General features: G+C 46.1%; 1 protein-coding gene across 1 annotated transcript; it reads right to left on the reverse strand.

Moving 5' to 3' along the window:
* Positions 1 to 163: 163 nt before the first annotated feature.
* On the reverse strand, positions 164 to 21680 carry TSPAN33 (tetraspanin 33). Its single transcript, XM_083402426.1, has 8 exons — positions 21438 to 21680; positions 11573 to 11630; positions 8018 to 8145; positions 6277 to 6351; positions 5256 to 5351; positions 3183 to 3311; positions 994 to 1155; positions 164 to 658 (listed from the first exon to the last, which is right to left on the reverse strand). The coding sequence occupies exons 1-8, from the start codon at positions 21543 to 21545 to the stop codon at positions 557 to 559; spliced, it is 858 nt and encodes a 285-aa protein (XP_083258552.1). The 5' UTR covers positions 21546 to 21680; the 3' UTR covers positions 164 to 556.
* Positions 21681 to 23004: the final 1324 nt, after the last annotated feature.

A 23004-nucleotide genomic window follows, 5' to 3' on the forward strand; every position in this document is an offset into this window, starting at 1 on the left:
GCGTGCCGCGTTTTGCCGCTTCCGCGCATGACATCATTTTGAGCACCTGCGCATGCGCGAGGGGCGAAACCCGGAAGTAACGCGCTCCGTTATTTCTGGGTCGTCACAAAGCATAACTTGAAAACGCTCAACCTGAAGCACATCTAACCCGAGGTATGACTGTAAGCCGTGAGAAGGAAAATGCAGGTGGAGATTCGTCTGCTGACAGCACCGACTCTTTACCTTCCTGTCCTCTGAAGGAACTCTTGAAAAAAAATAAAAAACCTTCGCATCTTGAAGGGGAAGAGCATGTTTTCAAGCTTCCTGCAGAGTTTCAAAGCTGGGAGGTGCTCATTTCTCTTCTAGGGCTAACAAGGTTGCTTCAAGATATTCTTTGCAGGAAGGAGCTGTTTTCAAAAGACCCGCCTGGAATGGCTTAGGCAATCCAGTCAGGTGGAATGAGGTCACTTCCTGTGGGCGCCATCTTGGATCCCAGGGAGACGGGCACGGGTTTGGTCGTAGGGAAGGCCACAAGTAATACATTTCTTGCTTCTTATTTCCCCGCAAGGAAGTCCTTTCAGTACCAGAGGTCGGCTCGGTGTTGCTGGTTGTAAAGCAACAGTTTAATCTGGTCTCTGATCTGGTTGACAAGCACCTGGGAGAGCAGGATCCCGACCAACTGCAAGAGGGAAACAAAACACAGACGGAACAGAACAGTGAGCGCGGCAAAAAGGGAGACGGCTTTAAACAGAGCTTCTGGGCGGCGGTGGACACTTGCCAGGCTGTAAACAAACCTGGTGGGCAAACTTTGCATCCCTGGTGCAATGCCCTCGCAAAAGGAGGGCATTCCGCAAATGGGGAGCCACCACCGAAAAGGCCCTGCCATGGGGCAACACCAACCGGTGCCCCACCATGGTGGAAGCAACTCCCAAGCATTGCCTGCAGACTGTAGGGTCCAGGGGCCCCCTGGGCCACCCTGAAACAACACCCACGAGGAGGGGGCAAGCCGATTACCTGGGGAATGGCCAATCCCAGCGCTACTCCGCCCAGGAGGAAGAGGTTGCTATGGATCCAGTTCACCAGCTTATCAATGCAGCCGTTGGTATAGATGAACTCGCTGGCCTCCAGGTAGTTGAAGGCCTGCATCCCTTGGCCACACATGGTGTTGATGACCGACTGCATGGGAAGAAGCGTGTTGGAGAAAAGAATAACTTCATAAAATTGTATCGGAATTAAATTAATTAAATTGAATTAAAACAAATTTAATTTAATTTAAATTTAATTAAAACAAAATTAAAGGGCGCCTGCTTCTTGGGAGAAAAGCAATGACAAACCTAGACAGCATATTAAAAATCGTGGAGGGGAGTGTGGAATACCCCATAAAAGCCATTAAATTCCATTACAAAGTTCAGAATATATCTCAATTAAGGAGCATGTATCTCAATTAAGCAATGACAAACCTAGACAGCATTTTAAAAAACAGATGTATGGAAGTGAGAGCTGGACCATAAATAATAATAATAATAATAATAATAATAATAATAATTTACTTATACCCTGCCCATTTGGCTGGGCTTCCCCAGCCACTCTGGGCGGCTTCCAAAAAAATATTAAAATACTGTAATACATCAAACATTAAAAGCTTCCCTAAACAGGGCTCCCTTCAGATGACTTCTAAAAGTCTGGTAGTTGTTGTTCTCTTTGACATCTGGTGGGAGGGCGTTCCACAGGGCGGGTGCCACCACCGAGAAGGCCCTCTGCCTGGTTCCCTGTAGCTTTGCTTTTCGCAGCGAGGGAACCGCCAGAAGGCCCTCGGAGCTGGACCTCAGTGTCCGGGCAGAATGATGGCAGTGGAGAAGCTCCTTCAGGTATACTGGACCATAAAGAAGGCTGATTGCCGAAGAATTGATGCTTTTGAATTATGGTGCTGGAGGAGACTCTTGAGAGTCCCATGGACTGCAAGAAGATCAAACCTCTCCATTCTGAAGGAAATCAGCCCTGAGTGCTCACTGGAAGGACAGATCCTGAAGCTGAGGCTCCAAGACTTTGGCCACCTCAGGAGAAGAGAAGACTCCCTGGAAAAGACCCTGATGCTGGGAAAGATGGAGGGCATAAGGAGAAGGGGACGACAGAGGACAAGATGGTGGGACAGTGTTCTCAAAGCCACCAGCATGAGTTTGACCAAACTGCGGGAGGCACTGGAAGACAGGAGGGCCTGGCATGCTCTGTTCCAGGGGGTCACGAACAGTCGGGCACGACTAAATAACAAAAAAATTGTATCGTTTGACGATTCCGTTTTCTTTTGCGTCACTGGCCTAGCTGAACTAAAAGGGCCTGTCCCTGCCTTTTACGTTACAGAACTAGCTGCGTTTAGGTACTGTCTGCAGCGAATGGTGGCTCCAGACACTGAAAAGAATAAAGTGTTAGAATCTGTCGTGGCTGTTGTATGCATGAAAAGAGATTAGCATTTGTGATTAGCCTTGAACTGTTTTATAGGCAGGTGAAATAGGACATTGGAAGACTTTGAATGAACAGGAAAATTGGTCAAAACCTAATCCAATTAGTCAAAGCCAAATGATTTTGATGATGATGATGATAATAATTTATTTACACCCTGCCCATCTGGCTGCGTTTCCCCAGCCACTCTGGGTGGCTCCCAACAGAAGATTAAAAACACAATAAAACACCAAACATTAAAAACTTCCCTAAAGAGGGCTGCCTTCAGATGTCTTCTAAAAGTCAGGTACTTGTTTAATTCCTTGACATCTGATAGGAGCGCGTTCCACAGGGCAGGGGCCAATATTGATAAGGCCCTTTGCCTGGTTCCCTGTAGCCTCACTTCTTGCAGGGAGGGAACCGCCAGATAAATTATTATCATTATTATTATTTGTAGTAGTAGTAGTAAAAGGTAAAGGTAAACGCCGTTTACCTTCCCGCCGGAGCGGTACCTATTTATCTACTTGCACTTTGACATGCTTTCGAACTGCTAGGTTGGCAGGAGCAGGGACCGAGCAACGGGAGCTCACCCCGTCGCAGGGATTCGAACCACCAACCTTCTGATCGGCAAGTCCTAGGCTCTGTGGTTTAACCCACAGCGCCACCCGCATCCCAATAGTAGTAGTGGTGGTATATTCCTTCTGCTTCTGAAGATTCTCTTTCTAACTTGTTTCCAAATGGATCGGATGTGTGGCTCTACGATATACCTGGTCGTCAGTTTGCAGGCAACAGGAATAAGGCACAGAGCAGCGTTCCCAGCTGGGGTTGTGGGCCGTGCAGTTGAAATACAGGTTTTGGGACCAGTCTTTATAGGAGACGCCACCACAGCAGCTGAACTGGAAAGGGAAGGAAGAGAAGGAGTTAAGGCAGAGGAGCTCGACAGAAGCAGGCGTCAGAGAGGGTCCCCAATGCTTCCCCTTCCCTTTTCAAACATAAAATATTTTGAAATCTTTCATACAGATAAATAGCGAAACCTTGGTTCTCAAACTTAATCCATTCCGGAAGTCTGTTCCAAAACCAAAGCGTTCCAAAACCAAGGCGTGCTTTCCCATAGAAAGTCATGCAAAATGGATTAATCCGTTCCAGACTGATGGTAGTCACTGTTTGGATGGGGGGGGGGGGCTTTTATCCATTTCTGCAACCACACAATCAATAAGTCTGTAGCTGAACTGGGTTTCATACAGTCACAAAAACAAATTAACCGAAAAAGCCTCAAAAACAAAAATGCAAAATAAATAGCAAAAGCGCCAAACTGAATCCGTTCCGGAAGTCCGTTTGAACTCCAAAATGTTCAAAAACCAAGGCGCAACTTCTGATTGGTGCAGGCGCCCCGGAAACAATAGCCGACAGTCGCATCAGATGTTCGGCTTCCGAGAAACGTTCAAAAACCGAAACACTTACTTCCGGGTTTTTGGAGTTTGGGACCAAGGCGTTTGGGAACTAAGGCATTTGAGAACCAAGGTATCACTGTAGTGTGTAGAGTCCTTTGTGCACATTTTTAGTCGTGCAAATAATAAAACTGTGACATTTGACTGCAAAGGAGCTCTTGTGTGTCGGGCCCATTTGATTTTATCATTCAATGTTTCCACATCTTCCGAAGTGCCCACTTGCTTGAGAAGTTATTCTATCAAGTTATTCCATTGCTTCTCATTATTACAAGCTTGGCCACTAGCGGGTTTTTTTTGTATCTTGCTTCTCTTATGTTGTGAACCATAATCTACAGTTGGAAGGGCGACATGCAAATTTAATTTTTTAAAATAAAATAGAATAGTAGAAGAGGACTCATTAAAGGTTTGAGGTGCCTCCCGTGAAAAGACTGAGCGCGGGGAATTTGGAGCCATTTTGCTCAGGAATTGCTTTTATTTTGACAAACAATTCTTTCGAGAACTGAGCTGCTTTCCTGCGCACTTCTGTGATGTCACGGAGGCCAGCCAATCAGTGCCACACACATAAGGGCCCCCACACATTTGAAAAGCACATTTTCAGGATAGGTCAGCCCTGAAAAGCTACTTTGCAGCACTCCTGCCCTGGGACAGGAGATGTGCAACCAGGGCCAGAATTGGGTTTGATGAGGCCCTCAGCTACTGAAGGTAATGGGGCCCTTTATAAGTCCAGCTGTCCTTTGTCAACAACAAATCGTTGCTGTTTTTTGTGTGGAATATATGCTAGATGGTGATTTATGGACCTAATACATATCGAAAGCCATTTGCACATAACAAAATATGCATTTTTTCAAAGTAATAGTTGAACTGAAATACAATTAAGAAGAAACATATTAACAGTGAGATACAATTAAGAAGTATATTAATAGTGAAATAATTATTAAGTTCTAACTCAAAATGGTTTTTTATTCATAACAAACTTAATAATGCAAACACATGGGCATTTGGCAACAGCAAAAGTTCCTTTAGAAACACAATTTACAAAGACTCATAATCTAGTCTCTAGAAACTTGCTATAACATGAAATAATCATAGCAAACCAGTGATGTTTTAGGGAGAAGGCTAGCAGGCGGGACCAATGACTTACACCATAGGAGCCTACACAACACTAAACACTGTTGCTGTACGTAGGTTTTATCGTATTTGGTTTTTTATCTTATATTTTGGAAATGTACACCCAGTTTTTTTTTCCTTTACAATTTTTTTGGGGCCCCAAGAGAGTGGGGCCCTAAGCTATAGCTTCTTTAGCTTATACATAAATCCAGCACTGTGTGCAACCACAACTTGCAACCATCTGGAAGCAAGGCAAGGGCTTGCAGTTTATAAACCAAAACTCACCTCTTTCTGGCCAAAGTCAATGAGGTTCTGGAGGTCCAAGTCGTCCCGGTAATGCACAATGGCGTTGTTTACAATCTCGCTCACTTTCCCACGAGCCTGTAAGGAAATCGGAACAAGGCTATGGAAGGAGTTGCTCTGTCCCTGCTCCTGCCAACTTAGCAGTTCGAAAGCACATCAAAGTGCAAGTAGAAAAATAGGTTCCAGCGGGAAGGTAAACGGCATTTCTGTGCGCTGCTCTGGTTCACCAGAAGCGGCTTAGTCATGCTGGCCACATGACCCAGCGGAAGCTGTACGCCGGCTCCCTTGGCCAATAAAGCAAGATGAACGCCGCAACCCCAGAGTCAGCCACGACTGGACCTAATGGTCAGGGGTCCTTTACCTTTACCTTTAACCCGAAAAAACGCAATCTGAAGTGTCTGTAACCCAAGGTATGATTGTACCACTGTTTTTAATTCTAACCCTGAACATGTCAAGTCCCGTTCCCCACCCCCTGAACACCCATCTCCAAAGGAGCAGCTTAGGGACATTCCAGGGAACAACACTGCCCACTTCCTAATAATAATAATAATAATAATAATAATAATAATAATAATAATATACAGTGGTGCCCCGCAAGACGAATGCCTCGCAAGACGGAAAACCCGCTAGACGAAAGGGTTTTCCGATTTTTCAATGCGCTTCGCAGGACGAATTTCTCTATGGGCTTGCTTCGCAAGACGAAAATGTCTTGCGATTCCTGGGGGTTTTTTTTCGCTCCCCACCCCCTTTTTCTAAGGCACTAAGCTGCTAATAGCCTTTTAGCAGCTAATCCGCTAATCCCTTAAGCCTTTAATAGCCGCTAAACCGCTAATAGCGCTAATCCGCTAATAGGGTTGCTTCGCAAGACGAAAAAACCGCTAGACGAAGAGACTCGCGGAATGGATTAATTTCGTCTTGCGAGGCACCACTGTACTTCAGTGCCACGCAAAACCTTCCAGGACACCTTTCCACTCTCCCCCACCCGGAACAATCGCCTCTGTACCTTGTCGGAGAAGACGAACCCCAGGACGCCCGAGGCCAGCTGCAACAGGAAGATGACCGTCAGGCAGATAGAGAACTGCAGGGGAGAGAATCTCATAAGTGAAGGGTCACAGAGCCAATGGCAGGTTAATGCTCAAGGGGGCGGGGCCAGATCCAAGGGCCTTCTGGCTGTTCCCTCCCTGTGAGAAGCCAGGTTACAGGGAACCAGGCACAGGGCCTTCTCGGTGGTGGCGCCCGCCCTGTGGAACGCCCTCCCACCAGATGTCAAAGAGAAAAATAACTACCAAACTTTTAGACTACATCTGAAGGCAGCCCTGCTTAGGGAAGTTTTTAATATTTGATGTTTTATCGTTTTGTTTTTTAATTTTTATTGATTATTTTCACATATCAAATTATTCCAACAATGTATTTTCCCCCATTTCACCCCTCCCATCTCCCCCTGATACCCCTCCCTCCCCCCTATGACTTCCCTCAGTTCCTCTTTCTGATTTATTAACACATATTATTCTCTGCATGTTATAAAAATGCAAATATCTCTGGTTTTAGAATGTATTTCAATTAAATGATTATGATTTTATGTAAACTGTGTTATTTTTACTGATGTTAGCCGCAATGAGCCCGGCTTTGGCTGGGGAGGGCGGGATATAAATGAAATTGTATTATTATTATTATTATTATTATTAATCCCAGACCCCTGTCAGCGGGCATTTTGCGGTGAGGGAGGCCCGTCCATATTAACAAAGAAGGCCAAAAAATCACAGGGAACCAGGCAGAGGGCCTTCTTGGTGGTGGCACCCGCCCTGTGGAACACCCTCCCACCAGATGTCAAGGAACTAAACAACTACCTGACATTAGAAGACATCTGAAGGCAGCCCTGCTTAGGGAAGTTTAAAATGTTTGATGTTTTGTGGTGTTTTTAATATTCTGTTGGGAGCCGCCCAGAGTGGCTGGGGAAAAGCAGCCAGATGGGCGGGGTACAAATAATAAATTATTATTATTATTACCATATTTTTCGCCCTATAGGACGTGCTTTTTCCCCTCCAAAAATGAAGTTGAAATGTGTGTGCATCCTATGGGTCGAATGCAGGCTCAAAAGCAGCGCTTCCCCCCACCGCCAGCCCCACAGGCTCGGGGGGCAGCGGGAAGGCGCGTGACACCTTTGCGCTGCTCCCCAACCTGGTTCTGAGGCTGGCGGTGGGGGAAAGCAGCTCTTCCTCCCACCGCCAGCCCCACAAGCTCGGTCGAAAAGCCCGCAGGAGCCGCACGATCTTTAAAGGGTGCGCGGCTCCTGCGGGCTTTTCTACGAGGTGGGGGAATTCCCCCACCTCCTAGAAAAGCCCGCAGGAGCCGTGCAGCCTTTAAAGAGCGCGCAGCTCTTGCGGGCTTTTCCCCAAGGAGGGAGAAGGGACTGGCTCGGCCAGTGGGCTTTTGTGGGAGGTGGGGGAATTCCCCCACCTCCCGCAAAAGCAGGGAGAAGGTCTTGGAGTAGCGCACAGGCTGCATGCAGCCTGTCTGCTGCTCCCAGAGCTGGGGGGGGGGCATATTTTTTCCCTTGATTTCCCCCTCTGAAAACTAGGTGCGTCCTATGGTCAGGTGCGCCCTATAGAGCGAAAAATACGGTATATAATCCGAGCGCACACTTCCAGTGGCAAGGGCTCCCTTCGCTTAAGGATGCCCAGGCTGAAGTGCCTGATGCCAGCGCTACCCTGCCTTTGCCCAGGACGATGCCCAGGGGTTCTCACCGTCTGAAGCAAGCAGATGTTCTCACGCAGGGAGCCGATGCAGCCGCAGAACGTGATGAAAAACATCAGGATGCCGACGACGATCAACAGAATGGCCGGGTCCACGGCGAGGCAGGCCATGGCCGCTTCTGCAGCGGGAAAGGAAGATCAGAGTCAAACGCAGGGATTTCCGTCCCGTCCCAACAGCTTCTCCCTGCTAGCTATGGCTAAGCGCACCTATCTGTTGCAGCGGGTTGGACTAGATGACCCTAAGGTGTCCCTTCCAACTCTTATGACTCTGTCCTCAACAACTGTGTTTTGTGCTTCTTTTCATTTAAATGTGGGGATGGCCAAAAGGCAGCTGTCTGCTTTTTTGAGCAAAACAACAACAAACCTCTGGTTACGTGAACCATATTCAGTAAACACACAAGATGTAATTGGCTGTACGTTTGGAAAAATAGGATATAGTATTCATTGTGTTGTAGATTTTATATATATATTTTATTAAGTAATTTTTTAAATATTTTATTAAGATTTTCACAAAAGAAAAAAAGAAAAATACAAAAATAATATAGAAAAACAATTAAAAAACAATTCAAATTTTGCATAACACATCTTGCGTTTGCTTGGTTCCCGGACCTCCCCACACCTCCCCTCTTTGTATTCCAATTCAGTTTATTTATTCAGCAAATCCTTTCCCTCTTTACTTTATTCTTATCTTAATCTTAATATATTATATCTTTAAATTATCACCTGTTAACGTTCCATTTTTACATAACCTTTCATACCGTTGTTACTAAAAATCCCTTAACCTCAATCCAACATCCTTCTAACATCCATTAATTTTATAATATTTCTGTAAATAGTCTTTAAACTTTTTAATTAAGTAATTCAACAAAACATATTACAGTGGTACCTCGGGTTACAGATGCTTCAGGTGAGAGACTCCGCTAACCCAGAAATAGTGCTTCAGGTTAAGAACTTTGCTTCAGGATGAGAATAGAAATTGGGTTCCAGAGGCGCGGCGGCAGCAGGAGGCCCCCTTAGCTAAAGTGGTGCTTCAGGTTAAGAACAGTTTCAGGTTAAGTACAGGCCTCCGGAACGAATTAAGTACTTAACCCGAGGCACCACCGTATCTTCAAACATATCATCCTTAATTTTTCCCTCATTTCCCCCCCTCCCATATACAACCCCCCCCCTGACTTCCCTCAGTTCCATTCTCTGGTTTCTCTCTAAATGCTATTCTCTGCATGTTGCAGAATTGTATAAGTCCTTAATTTATCTCACTAATTATGATCAATAAAAAAAATTGTGACTGTTTATTCAAAACCTGCCAAGGAGTCCAATTCACTTTGTTGCATCTTTAGGTACTTTGTAAAAGGTTCCCATTCCTCTTTAAAATCATAGTTATCCTTATCCCACAGTTTATGTGTCAGTTTTGCCAGTTCTGCATAGTCCATCAGTTTCTCTTGCCTTGAATTGTAGATTTCCACAGAAGTAGCTCATAAACGAAAAAAGTAGAAGATCCAGTATATCCTTTCACAGTACAGTCATACCTCAGGATGAATACGATTCAGGTTGAGCGTTTTCGGGTTGTGCTCTGCGGCGACCCAGAAGTAACGGAACGTGTTTCTTCGGGGTTTCGCCGCTCGCACATGCGCAGACGCTCAAAATGACGTCCCACGCATGCGCGGAAGCAGCAAAACATGACACAGTCGCGTCTTACGTTCCTTTCAGGATGCGAACGGGGCTCCGGCACGGATCCTGCTCCCATCCAGCGGTACCACTGTAGTAGTAGTAGCTACTACTATGCTATAAGATCCACTGTCCTGTGATATAATATATGACTTTGTACTACTGATGAAGCCCAGGACGGCGAAACAAGGCTAATATTCCAGAAATCCTTGTCTTGAGATTCTGTGGAACTGTAACAAACTTTCGTGTGGATTGTTGGACTCGATGAACAGACAGGTGGAATAGACATTTTCACATATATGGACCTTATGCATAAACTGATTTAGAGAATGAACTGATCCACTGGGTCTTTTACTTTTTCCGTTGAACTTTACGAGCTACTTCTGTTGAAATCTACAATTCAATACAATGAATAGTATATCTTATTTTTTCACAAGCGCAGCCGTTTACGTCTTGTGTGTTTACTGAGTCTGTGTTTTTGAGGCAAGAACGCCGGTCGCTTGGGAATAACTCAGGAGGAATTTCAGGGGTGCAGCCACAATTTAAATCCCAAGGTGGTCATTTTCCAGCTTTCCTCGCATGAGTGAGCTAGTTTCACTCCTCTGCTGAGCTGAAAAAGGAAGTTTACTCCCTTACAGAGCTAGCATGTCCAGCACCTTTAGCAAACTAAAGTTCCCTGGATTCTTGGGGTGGGGTGGGGGGAACCAACTGTTATTAAATTTATGGGGTGTTCGCAGCCTTGAAAAACAGAAAATGCCCTAAAACAGCAGTTCCCAGTTCTTATTGGACCACTGTCTGCTTGGTTCCATAAACTCATCCCCAATGCCTGCTACCCTACGGTATAAAAAGCATTATTCAGAATAGCAGTTTGCATGGCCCACTGAGGAAAACATGACAATGATTCAAAATCTTATTAAAAGTATGTAGTTTAATTAACTCGACAAAATGGATGAACTTGTTCCAGTCAGGCCAGATATTTCAAGGAGAGCATTTCCACACATTCTTATCGTCGAATAAGAATCTACAGTCGTATCTTGGAAGTCGAATGGAATCCGTTCCAGAAGTCTGTTCGACTTGCAAAACGTTCGGAAACCAAAGTGTGGCTTTTGATTGGCTGCAGGAAGCTCCTGCAGCCAATCAGAAGCCGTGGAAGCCACATCGGACGTTCGGCTTCCCCCAAAAAGTTCGAAAACTGGAACACTCACTTCTGGGTTTTGATTGTTTGGGAGTCAAGGCGTTTGAGATTCAAGGTACGACTATACTTGCTAAACACCCACAAATTTTCATCAATCACAGGTCTAGGGTAACTAGTTTATGAGAAAATCAATAGCTATTACCAATAACTGGCTATTTGGGGAAAACTTGGAATCATAAATACAGTGGTACCTCAGGTTATATAAGCTTCAGGTTACAGATGCTTCAGGTTACAGACTCCGCTAACCCAGAAATAGTACAGTGGTACCTCAGGTTAAGTACTTAATACATTCTGGAGGTCTGTTCTTAACCTGAAACTGTTCTTAACCTGAAGCACCACTTTAGCTAATGGAGCCTCCCGCTGCCACCACATGATTTCTGTTCTCATCCTGAAGCAAAGTTCTTAACCCGAGGCGCTATTTCTGGGTTAGCAGAGTCTGTAACCTGAAGCGTATGTAACCTGAAGCGTCTGTAACCCGAGATACCTGAAAAAACGTATCATGAAGCAAATGTAACAAGAGGTACGAATGTAAAACTTGAAAAACAAAGCAAGGAAGGCGTTTCAAGTAAGCAATTGACACACTCGAAGGTGCCCATCTGTTTCTTATTGCCACCCACTTCAGGAAGCATGGCCCCACAGTTTCGTGTCCGCCAGCCCTTGCTTGGCACACCGCTTGTGCTCCTTACCTGCGTGCTTCATCAAGCGGGCATAGACTCCCACTGCCACCATCGCCATGGAGATCACCTGCCAAGACAAAAAAGCCCAGAGTGTCAAGAGCGCCAGGCCAGAGTCTTCTTAAGCCTAAGAAAGGACCAGGCGGTCGCCACATCTATCCCTGTCTCACAGGGGGAAAGGAGAACCTAAAATCACAGAACTGTAGAGCTAGAAGGGACCCCAAGGGTCATCTAGCTCAACCCCCTGCAATGCAGGAATCTCAGCGAAAGCATCCGTGAGAATCAGCCATCGAACCTCTCCCATCCAGGGAAGGAGAGTCCACAACCTCCCAAGGGAGACTGTGAACGGCTCTTAATGTCAGAAAGTTCTTCCTGATGTTTACCCAGCTCGTTCAACCATTCCTCATAAGACATGGACCACAGGCATGTAATGCCTTAAAAGAGAATTTAATGAAAATGATTTACAGGTGGTACATAACACCAGTCAAGCTGGCAAAAATCTATCACCTGCCCAATAATAAATGCTGGAAATGTAATGAGACTGAAGGTACATTCTTTCACCTTTGGTGGACGTGCCCAAGGATTAAGAGCTTCTGGGAGATGATTTATAATGAAATGAAAAAGTTATTTAAATATACCTTCCTGAAGAAACCAGAGGCCTTTCTCCTGGGCATGGTCGGTCAATTGGTCCCAAAGAAGAACAGAACTTTTTTTATGTATGCCACAACAGCAGCAAGAATACTTATCGCAAAGTATTGGAAGACACAAGATCTACCCACCCGGGAAGAATGGCAGATGAAGCTGATGGACTACATGGAATTGGCGGAAATGACTGGCAGAATCCGAGACCAGGGAGAAGAGTCGGTGGAAGAAGATTGGAAAAAATTTAAAGTATATTTACAGAAATACTGCAAAATGAATGAATGTTAGAAGAATGCTGGAATGAAGTTACATGGTTTTAGCAGAAATGTTATAAAGAATTAAGCAAAAACTGATTGTTAATGGGTTAAAGTGGAAAATTTAAAGTTAGATTGTGTTAAGATAAATTATAGAACAAAAAAAGATTGAGAAAGATGGAAAGGATTTGCTGAAAAAGCTAAATTGAACTAGAATACAAAAAAGGGAGGTGTGAGGAGGTCGATGAAACAAGTAAATGAAAGGTAAAGATATGGAAATATTGGATGTGTTTTTAAATGTTTTTGTTTTTCTTGTTGTTTTGATGTATTGTTTTTTTCTTTTTCTTTTTATTTTTGATGTATTGTTTGTTATTGTTTTTTTCCTTTTTTCTTTCTGTAACTATTAAACTTCTAATAAATATTATTTTTTTTTTAAAAAAAGACTTGATCTCCATGCCCTCAATCATCTTGGTTGCCCTCCTCTGCACACCTTCCATTATTATTATTATTATTATTATTATTATTATTATTATTATTATTATTTTATACCTCACCCATCTGGCTGGGTTTCCCCAGCCACTCTGGGCAGCTTTCAACAAAATATTAAAATACCATAATGCATCAAACATTAAAAGCTTCCCTAAACAGGGCTGCCTTCAGATGTCTGCTAAAAGTCTGGTAGTTCTTATTCTCTTTGACATCTGGTGGGAGGGCGTTCCACACGGTGGGTGCCACTACCGAGAAGGCCCTCTGCCTGGTTCCCTGTAACTTTGCTTCCCGCAGGGAGGGAACCACCACAAGGCCCTCGGAGCTGGACCTCAGTGTCCGGGATGGACGATGGGGGTGGAGACGCTCTTTCCACAGCTTATCAACATCTCTCCAGATGTTGCTGAACTCAACTCCCCTAACCCCCAACCTCTGGCTGCAAACTTTTTCAGCAGGGGGCCAGTCCACTGTCCCTCGGACCTTGTAGGGGGCTGGACGATTTCCTATGCCCCACAAATAACCCAGAGATGCATTTGAAATAAGAACACACATTCTACTCATGTAAAAACACCAGGCTGGCCCCACAAATAACCCAGAGATGCATGTGAAATAAAAGGACACATTCTACTGGTGTAAAAACACGCTGATTCCAGGACAGTACGTGGGCAGGATTTAGAAGGCGACTGGGCCGGATCCGGCCCCCGGGCCTTAGTATGCCTACCCATGATTAACACCTCGCTGCTCACCAGGTACCAGCTGCTGAATAGCATCACTCTGGCACCCAAAATGCAGCCTGCCCTTGTCAGAAATCCTTTCCTCCTTTCTAGCAAAGGGATCATTTGTCAAGAGCCACCTTTTTTCCTCCTGGCATTGAAAAGCGTGGGATTTGAAAGGAAGGCATTGGTGCTTAAGTGGCTGCAATTAGCTGCTGCAATTGTATTGACACCTGGGGGGGGGGGAGTTCTCTTTGAAGGAGGAGGGCAGGAAAGAAAAGAAAAGAGTCCTGGAGAAAGAGAAGGAGAGCGATGGAAGAAAAAGCCCTTGGCACAAACTGCTTTCCTTTTCTTCTTACAGCCTCATTCAGCTGAGCCAAGGTTAAAGTCACGCATAGCAGAACCTGGTGGACTTTTGCTGCTTTAACTTAGAATCATAGAATCCTAGAGTTGGAAGAGACGACAAGGGCCATCGAGTCCAACCCCCTGCCAAGCAGGAAACACCATCAGAGCACTCCTGACATATGGTTGTCAAGCCTCTGCTTAAAGACCTCCAAAGAAGGAGACTCCACCACACTCCTTGGCAGCAAATTCCACTGTCAAACAGCTCTTACTGCCAGGAAGTTCTTCCTAAGGTTTAGGTGGAATCTTCTTTCTTGTAGTTTGGATCCATTGCTCCGTGTCCGCTTCTCTGGAGCAGCAGAAAACAACCTTTCTCCCTCCTCTGTGTGACATCCTTTTATATATTTGAACATGGCTATCATATCACCCCTTAACCTCCTCTTCTCCAGGCTAAACATGCCCAGCTCCCTTAGCCGTTCCTCATAAGGCATCGTTTCCAGGCCTTTGACCATTTTGGTTGCCCTCCTCTGGACACGTTCCAGTTTGTCAGTGTCCTTCTTGAACTGTGCTGCCCAGAACTGGACACAGTCCTCCAGGTGAGGTCTGACCAGAGCAGAATACAGTGGCACTATTACTTCCCTTGATCTAGATGCTATACTAGATCAATGTGCCTGTTTTACTGTTCCATTTTCCATTTTTTAAAAAGAGGGCTGCCTTCAGATGTCTTCTAAATGTCTCCAGCTAAAATGCAGGTAAAAAGGTAAAAATGCAGCAATAATAATAACAATTTTTATTTATACCCCAGCCAGAGCCGGACTCAGGGTGGCTAACACCAGTAAAATTACAGTAAAAGCATAATTGGGGGGGGGGGGACCAATTTAAAATACAGGTTAAAATGCAATTTAGATGCAGCTCATTTTAAAAGTAGCCCATGGATCAAAACTGTAAGGGGGGGGGGAACATAAGGGTCAGACCGAGTGGAAACCAAAGGCCAGGCGGAACAGCTCTGTCTTGCCGGCCCTGCGGAAAGATGTCCAGTCCTGTATGGCCCTAGTCTCTTGGGACAGAGCGTTCCACCAAGTTGGGGCCAGTACTGAAAAGGCCCTGGCCCAAGTTGAGACCAATCTAACCACCTTGCAGCTCAAGACCTCCAAAGTGTTGTTATTTGTGGACCTTAAGGTCCTCCGCGGGGCATACCAGGAGAGGTGGTCCCGTAGGTACGTGGGTCTTAGGCTGCATAGGGCTTTAAAGGTTAAAACCAGCACCTTAAACCTGATCCTGTACTCCACCGGGAGCCAGTGCAGCTGGTATAGCACCGGGTGAATGTGATCCCGCGGCGAGGACCCCGTGAGGAGCCTCGCCGCAGCATTCTGCACCCGCTGGAGTTTGTGGGTCAGCTTCAAGGGCAGCCCCGCGTAGAGCGAGTTACGATAATCAAACCTGGAGGTGACCGTCGTGTGGATCACAGTGGCCAGATCAGGGCGAGAAAGGTAAGGGACCAACTGCTTGATGCAGCGGAGATGGAAAAATGTCACCTGCTCAAACTTGAGGTCATCCGCAATTCCGCTTGCTCCCACCGCTTTCCCTTGGAAAAGACTGGTTTTTTACCTCTGAATCGGAGCAAACGCTAATTGGGTTTTCTGAAAGATGGGCCTTTGCCTGGAGGAAGCAACCAGGCAAACAGAAAATGCTTTCAGTCCCCAGAAGATGCGAGACATGTGGGGAAACTCTCTGGCCTGTGCTTCCAGCGCCGAGGGCCTTCTGGCGGTTCCCTCATTGCGAGAAGCAAAGCTACAGGGAACCAGGCAGAGGGCCTTCTTGGTAGTGGCACCCACCCTGTGGAACTCCCTCCCAGCAGATTATAAACAACTACCTGACATTTAGAAGACATCTGAAGGCAGCCCTGTTCAGGGAAGTTTTTAATATGTGATATTTTACTGTATTTTTTGTTTCTATGGAAGCCGCCCAGAGTGGCTGTGGAGGCCCAGCCAGATGGGCGGGGTACAAATAATAAATTATTATTATTATTATTCCTAGCAATCTGTGGACGGTTCCTCATTTTTGTGGCCATGCATTCTTCCCTTGCATTCATCAGTTGTTTCCTCATTTTTTAAAACGACAACAGCAAGAACATGCCCCCCGCCTTTCACCCTCCTCCTACAGGTCTTGCCAAACGTATCCCGTCACCAGGCTGAAATCCTACGAGCAGCGGTGATATATGATCATGAAACTCAGTTGGCGCAGGAAGTATCCAGTTCCCCGCTTCCATTACTTGCACATTTGAGATCTCCCTCCCCAAATCTGCTCCGGAGGGTTGGAAGAAGCCCTAGCACAGATTTTAAGGGGTACACAGGGGGGAAAGGGGGAGCAGAAATCCTTGTGTTGACAGCACATTCTCGTAGGGCTATTTTTTGGACACGACCCTGCAACAGTCGCTTTCCGAGGCTAGTTTTGCCATGTTAAAAAAATACAGATGCAATTTTCACATTTTTAAAAAGGAATCGTTTCATTCTAAGTGTGCGTGCCTCCTGCGCCAGGTTTCCGTCTGTGGATCTGGTGAGAAACATACAGACCAACCATAGACAGGGGTCAGCAAACTTTTTTCAGCAGGGGGCCAGTCCACTGTCCCTCAAACCTTGTGGGGGGGGGGGCGGACTATATTTTGGAAAAATAATAATTAACAAATTCCTATGCCCCACAAATAACCCAGAGATGCATTTAAATAAAAGCACACATTTGACTCATGTAAAAACACCAGGCAGGCCCCACAAATAACCCAGAGATGCATTTTAAAGGACACATTCTACTCATGGCGGTTCCCTCCCTGCGAGAAGCAAAGCTACAGGGAACCAGGCAGAGGGCCTTCTCGGTGGTGGCACCTGCCCTGTGGAACGCCCTCGCACCAGATGTCAAAGAGAAAAACAACTACCAGACTTTTAGAAGACATCTGAAGGCAGCCCTGTTTAGGGAAGTTTTAAATGTTTGATGCATTACTGTATTTTAATATTTTGTTGGAAGCCGCCCAGAGTGGCTGGGGAAGCCCAGCCAGATGGGCAGGGTATAAATAATAAATTTATTATTATTATTATTATTATTATTATTGGGCTTCAAGCTCAGGTATACCACCTCCCTTTTTATTGGGGGTGGGGGTGTAATGGAACCCCTAGGAGTTGGCGCTTCTGCACATGGCTAATGGACCAAGCTTGTTTTCTCCTGCTCTGGAGGGTAGGACTCGAACCCGTGGCTTCAAGTTACAAGAAAGGAGATTCCGACTCAACATCCGGAAGGACTTTCTGACAGCAAGAGCTGTTCAATAGTGCAATGGATTCCCTTGGGAGCTGGTGGATTCTTCTTCCTCGGAGGATTTTAAACAGAGGTTCGACGGCCATCTCTCACGAAGTCTTCAGCTGGGATTCCTGAATTGCAAAATGTTGGACTAGATAGATGAGAAGGGACTTAGGGGTCCCTTCCAATGCCACAATTCTTCTTTTGGGGTGAGTGCAGTGGCAAATTGGGTAGATAAGGACTCTTTTACTATTTTAAGACAGTGTGTTTGTGATGTTTGCTTTTCTGCCCGCAGATATACACGCAGAACTTGCTTTCCTGAAGAAGGACCAAAAAACTGTCTCATTTCATGTTCTAAACAAACTTCATTTATTTCCTGGTGTGTAAAACTTCCTTAAAGTCAAAGGTAAGCACTACTCAGAGCTGAGTTCCCAGCACTCTCTCAGTAGTCCTGCACAGGATTGTATGGGAAGTTTTTGTGGGGCCACAAGGCTCTGTTTTTTGGTGTTGTTGTTGATAATAATTTATACCTCGCCCATCTGGCTGGGCTTCCCCAGCCACTCTGGGCAGCTTCCAACAAAGTATTAAAATACAGTAATGCATCAAACATTAAAAGCTTCCCTAAACAGATGTTTTCCTTCAGATGTCTTCTAAAAGTCTGGTAGTTGTTCTTCTCTTTGACATCAGGTGGGAGGGTGTTCCACAGGGCGGGTGCCACCACTGAGAAGGCCCTCTGCCTGATTCCCTGTAACTTGGCTTCTCTCAGGGAGGGAACTGCCAGAAGGCCCTCGGAGCTGGACCTCAGTGTCCGGGCAGAATGATGGGGGTGGAGATGCTCCTTCAGGTATACTGGACCGAGGCCGTTTAGGGCTTTAAAGGTCAGCACCAACACTTTGAATTGTGCTTGGAAATGTACCAGGAGCCAATGTAGGTCTTTCAAGACCGGTGTTATATGGTCTCGGCGGCCGCTGTCAGTCACCAGTCTAGCTGCCGCATTCTGGATTAGTTGTAGTTTCCGGGTCACCTTCAAAGGTAGCCCCACATAGAGCGCATTGCAGTAGTCCAAGCAGGAGATAACCAGAGCATGCACCACTCTGGCAAGACAGTCTGCGGACAGGGAGGGTCTCATCCTGCGTACCAGATGGAGCTTATAGACAGCTGCCCTGGACACAGAATTGACCTGCACCTCCATGGACAGCTGTGAGTCCAAAATGACTCCCAGGCTGCGCACCTGGTCCTTCAGGGGCACAGTTACCCCATTCAGGACCAGGGAGTCCCCCACACCTGCCTGCCCCCTGTCCCCCCAAAACAGTACTTCTGTCTTGTCAGGATTCAACCTCAATCTACTCACACAGGAAAACAAACACACAATGAGTAGAATGGTTTTGTAACACATATTAGTGTTTTCCCCAACCGGAGTCTCCAGCTGCTTTTTCTGGACTACAAATCCCATCATTCCTGACCACTGGTGTTGCTAGCTAGGGATGATAGGAGTTGTAATCCAAAAAACAACAACAGCTGGAGTTCCAAGTTGGGGAAACAAAGATGGACGTAAAACAGATACGACAATTCTAACAACAAGCAAAAATTTAAAGATGGAAAACAACACTGTAAAACAGGTTCATGGAAGGAGTAGTTTTACACTGGCAAAAATAACAATGTGGTTCATGCCAGATGTTTGTGGACTACAGCTCCCATCCGCCCCAGCCAGTATTGCCAATGGGCAGGGATGATGGGAGTTGTAGTTCCGCACCATCTAGAGGACGCCATTTTGGCTGCTGAGCCAATACCATGTGGCAGACAGGAGCTCCATGTGGTCCCAGTTCCCATCACCAGCTGCCCCCGTTGCCTTTGAACTGGGAGGTGCTGGGGGCCTTCTGGCCGGAAAGCCGGATGAGCGGACCATTTATTTATTCCAATAAATTTATTTATTCCAATAAATAAAAGCAGAGGAGATTTTCAGGAAAGGGGGAATCGGCAGGCGCTGCCACAGCCTGAGCAAAATTACCGCGCTCACCTCAAAGCTGATTACAGCCTCCAGGAGCAATTACAAACGCTTCGGTAATTGCCTATCCCATACAGAGGCAGATGAACCGGTTAACTCAGGATTTAAATTAAAACCAATCCAGGATAAAGAGGCCTTCTAATGGAAACAGTTAATTGGACAAAGTGGCCTGGAAGGTCAGGGTGAGATGCAGAAGGCAGGTGGCAAGGAAAAGCTTGCGCTCAAATAGGAATTAATGGAAACTGTACAACCAGAGTTTTCTAGAGAAAAACACACCCTGCAATGCATTACAGTAGTACCTCAGGTTACATACGCTTCAGGTTACAGACTCCGCTAACCCAGATATAGTGCTTCAGGTTAAGAACTTTGCTTCAGGATGAGAACAGAAATCGTGCTCCGGCGGCGCAGCGGCAGCAGGAGGCCCCATTAGCTAAAGTGGTGCTTCAGGTTAAGAACAGTTTCAGGTTAAGAACAGACCTCCGGAACGAATTAAGTACTTAACCTGAGGTACCATTGTACACTGAAAAGGGCAACTTGAGAGAAGTGCTTCCAAATTTTTGATATCTGGAGCAAATTGGCCCACACCCCTATTTTTTAAAACTGGAATTGTGTTTCATGCAGTTACTCAAAAATGGTGTATCATTAGAACAAGATGTTAATTGTTTTATTGGGCTGAAATTTTTGCACTTTTTAATTATGGCCGCTCGTTTTCATGTTTCGATGGAATTGTTTAATTGTGCCTTTTTTGTGTGTGTGTAAACGGTTTTATCATTCCAAGCCACTTAGGCCATTAAGCAGCACATAAGTTAATAAATGACAACAGGTATAATGACAAGTCATTTTGGGCAACGGAGCACACCCGCTTAAGTCCATTTCTTCCAATGGGTCTACTCTGAGTTTGACTCAAGGTCGAAAGTAACCTTTTCACATCATGTGAGTTTTGGATTTGTATCTTCAAGGAGGCTAATAAGGCCTAAATGCAACAAATTACACTAACATTTTTTTTTTTTTAAGAGCCAAGAAAATTTGTGGAGGGGGGCAGAATACCCCATAAAAGCCATTAAATTCCATTACAAGTTCAGAATGACAGTATATATCTCAATTAAGGCGCATGTATCTCAATTAAGCAATGACAAACCAAGCAGCATCTTAAAAAGCAGAGACATCACCTTGCCAATAAACGTCCATATAGTGAAAGCTATGGTTTTCCCAGTAGTGATGTATGGAAGTGAGAACTGGACCATAAAGAAGGCTGATCGCAGAAGAATCGATGCTTTTGAATTCTGGTGCTGGAGGAGACTCTTGAGAGTCCCATGGACTGCAAGAAGATCAAACCTCTCCATTCTGAAGGAAATCAGCCCTGAGAGCTCACTGGAAGGACAGATCCTGAAGCTGAGGCTCCAAGACTTTGGCCAGCTCATGAGAAGAGAAGACTCCCTGGAAAAGACCCTGATGTTGGGAAAGATGGGGGGCACAAGGAGAAGGGGACGACAGAGGACGAGATGGTGGGACAGTGTTCTCAAAGCTACCAACATGAGTTTGACCAAACTGCGGGAGGCAGTGGAAGACAGGAGTGCCTGGCGTGCTCTGGTCCAGGGGGTCACGAAGAGGCGGACACGACTAAACAACAACAAATCTCAATTAAGACACCTGGTGAACACGAATTTGAGAAGGCATTCCCCGTCAAGCTTGGAAATCACTGCAATAACATCCGATTGTCCTTTTTCACCCCTATTACCGACTCCAGGGGCACCGCAGTGCATTCCCACGAGACTCTTAATGGAGGCGAAGCAACAGAGCAATTACGTATAGTGCTCTCTCTCTCTCTTTCAAAGGCAAAAGCTGAACCCACGCATTCCATTCGACGCACCACCCCTGGACCAGCCCATACACGTGTATGCACATCCTCACGTGCCTCAGGGGCCCCGAAGGAGACGGCAGAGACCCCCCCTCCCATTTTGCATGCAGATGCTTCCAGGCTCAATTTAGCCCCGGTCTCAATGCCACCTCTTGACGAGTAGAGCCGGGAATTGCCCCCCCCCCAGCCCTCCCTGCAGACCCGCTGCTGCCAGCCAGTGCAGGCAACGCTGAACCAGATGGGCCAGCGGGTCCGAGCCGGGCGAATTTAACCCTCCCGTTGCCGCGCTCACCCAGAAAACCATGTTGAAGAAGAAGAGCAGGTATTTGACCAGGGGGCTGATGAAGGAGAAGTCTTCCCCCTGGGGGGCAGACGAGCCCCCCACCAGCCTCTGGGCCATGGCTGCGGCCCTATCGCCCAGGTTGCTGGTCGCGCAGGGCCATCCTGGCCGTACCCGCACCGATCCTGGCTCGGCGGCTGATCATTAACCCGAAATTCCACCAGCTCCAGTTTTTGCAGCCCAGCAAGGTTCGCCCCGCCCCCCTCCTCGCCCATTGGCTGCGCCCGCCGCCCCCTCGCTTCCTATTGGCCTCTCTCCCGCTCACTCGCCTCTTTCTGCGTTCTTAGAACGTTGTGTATCGTTTTTTCCCCGAAGCGCCACCTGTTTAAAGTCCAGCGGAGAGAGGCTCTTAAAGGGGCCGCGCCCCGGGTCGCGCGTCAAGGGTACGCGGGTTCAGACGCGCATGCGTACACGGGTGTCGGTTTTTTTCCTGTTTTTTATTATTAAAGGTTTTCTTGTTTTACTAAAGCGTTTGCAATGTCTCTCTCTTATTTTCTTTTTCCATGTAACATTTTTACAAATCAGTTTCATTTGTTGAGACATTGGGAAGAAAAGGGGGAAAGAGATGGAGGGGGGGGGAAGATGGGTGGGGTGGGGGCGGGCGACGGTGTGGGGTGTCGGGTTTTTTTATTTGCAAAAATGTCTGCTCTGCCGCCGGGAAAGGCGCGTGAGGAATATGCAACGGCGGTGAACGGCATGAAATTAGCAATGAGGTTCATCGGATTCACAGGGAAACCAAAAGGCTTGTTCACAAAGCTCTTGTACTACCAACCTTACTGTACGCTTGTGAAACATGGACCCCGAACAGCGAGGGGGGGGGGAAGTATTTGATCCCCTGCACAATTTGCCCTCTGACGAAGAAATGACCAGTCCATAATTTTTTTTGATGGTAGGTTTACTGTAGCTGTGAGAGACAGAATAACAACAGGGAAAAAACCCCAGAAACCCAAAAGACAAAAGTCAGAGATTGATGGGCATTCTAATGAGTGAAATAAGTATTTGATCCCCTGTCAACCAGCCAGATGTCAGGCTACCCGGTATCTTCACTGTATGTAAGAAGCTGAGATTAGAATCACCTGCTGTAAGGGAGAGAGCTTACCTGTGACCCCAGCTCCTTACAGTACCTGTACAAAAGACACCTGTCGACAGAAGCAATCAGTCCAGCAGATTCCAAAGTCTCCGAAATTTTTTACACATCACTTGGGAAGACAGGCGAACTAATACCAGTGTACTGGCAGAAGCAAAAAATTCACATAATATACATTCTTTACAATCAACTCCAAAATAAGCAGACAACTCCAAAATAAAATCATATGTAACAAAACCATAAGTCTCATGTTTTCATTTACACTTATCTCCTCTCCAATATCTTTACTTGATATTTCTTGCTGCTTTCTGCTTTCCTTATAGAGTCTTTATAAAAATTTAAATCTCTTAAATCCTATACCATTTTTTAACAATTTTAGTTAATCCCTTCACCTCCCTCCCCCACAACCCAGTACTTCCCTCCACCCATGTG

Source organism: Podarcis tiliguerta (genome assembly GCF_965153285.1).
Source record: "Podarcis tiliguerta genome assembly, chromosome: 10".
In the NCBI taxonomy this organism is placed as follows: Eukaryota; Metazoa; Chordata; class Lepidosauria; order Squamata; family Lacertidae; genus Podarcis; species Podarcis tiliguerta.

What these genes read in the sequence shown, in the direction of transcription:
- TSPAN33 (XM_083402426.1), bottom strand. Translation starts at nt 21,545, where the DNA reads ATGGCCCAGAGGCTGGTGGGGGGCTCGTCTGCCCCCCAGGGGGAAGAC. An exon ending in GGTTCGTCTTCTCCGACAAG is followed by an intron (nt 5,352 to 6,276) that starts GTACAGAGGCGA and finishes ATTTCCTTACAG; the next exon opens with GCTCGTGGGAAAGTGAGCGA. An exon ending in TTGACTTTGGCCAGAAAGAG is followed by an intron (nt 3,312 to 5,255) that starts GTGAGTTTTGGT and finishes TTCCCTTTCCAG; the next exon opens with TTCAGCTGCTGTGGTGGCGT.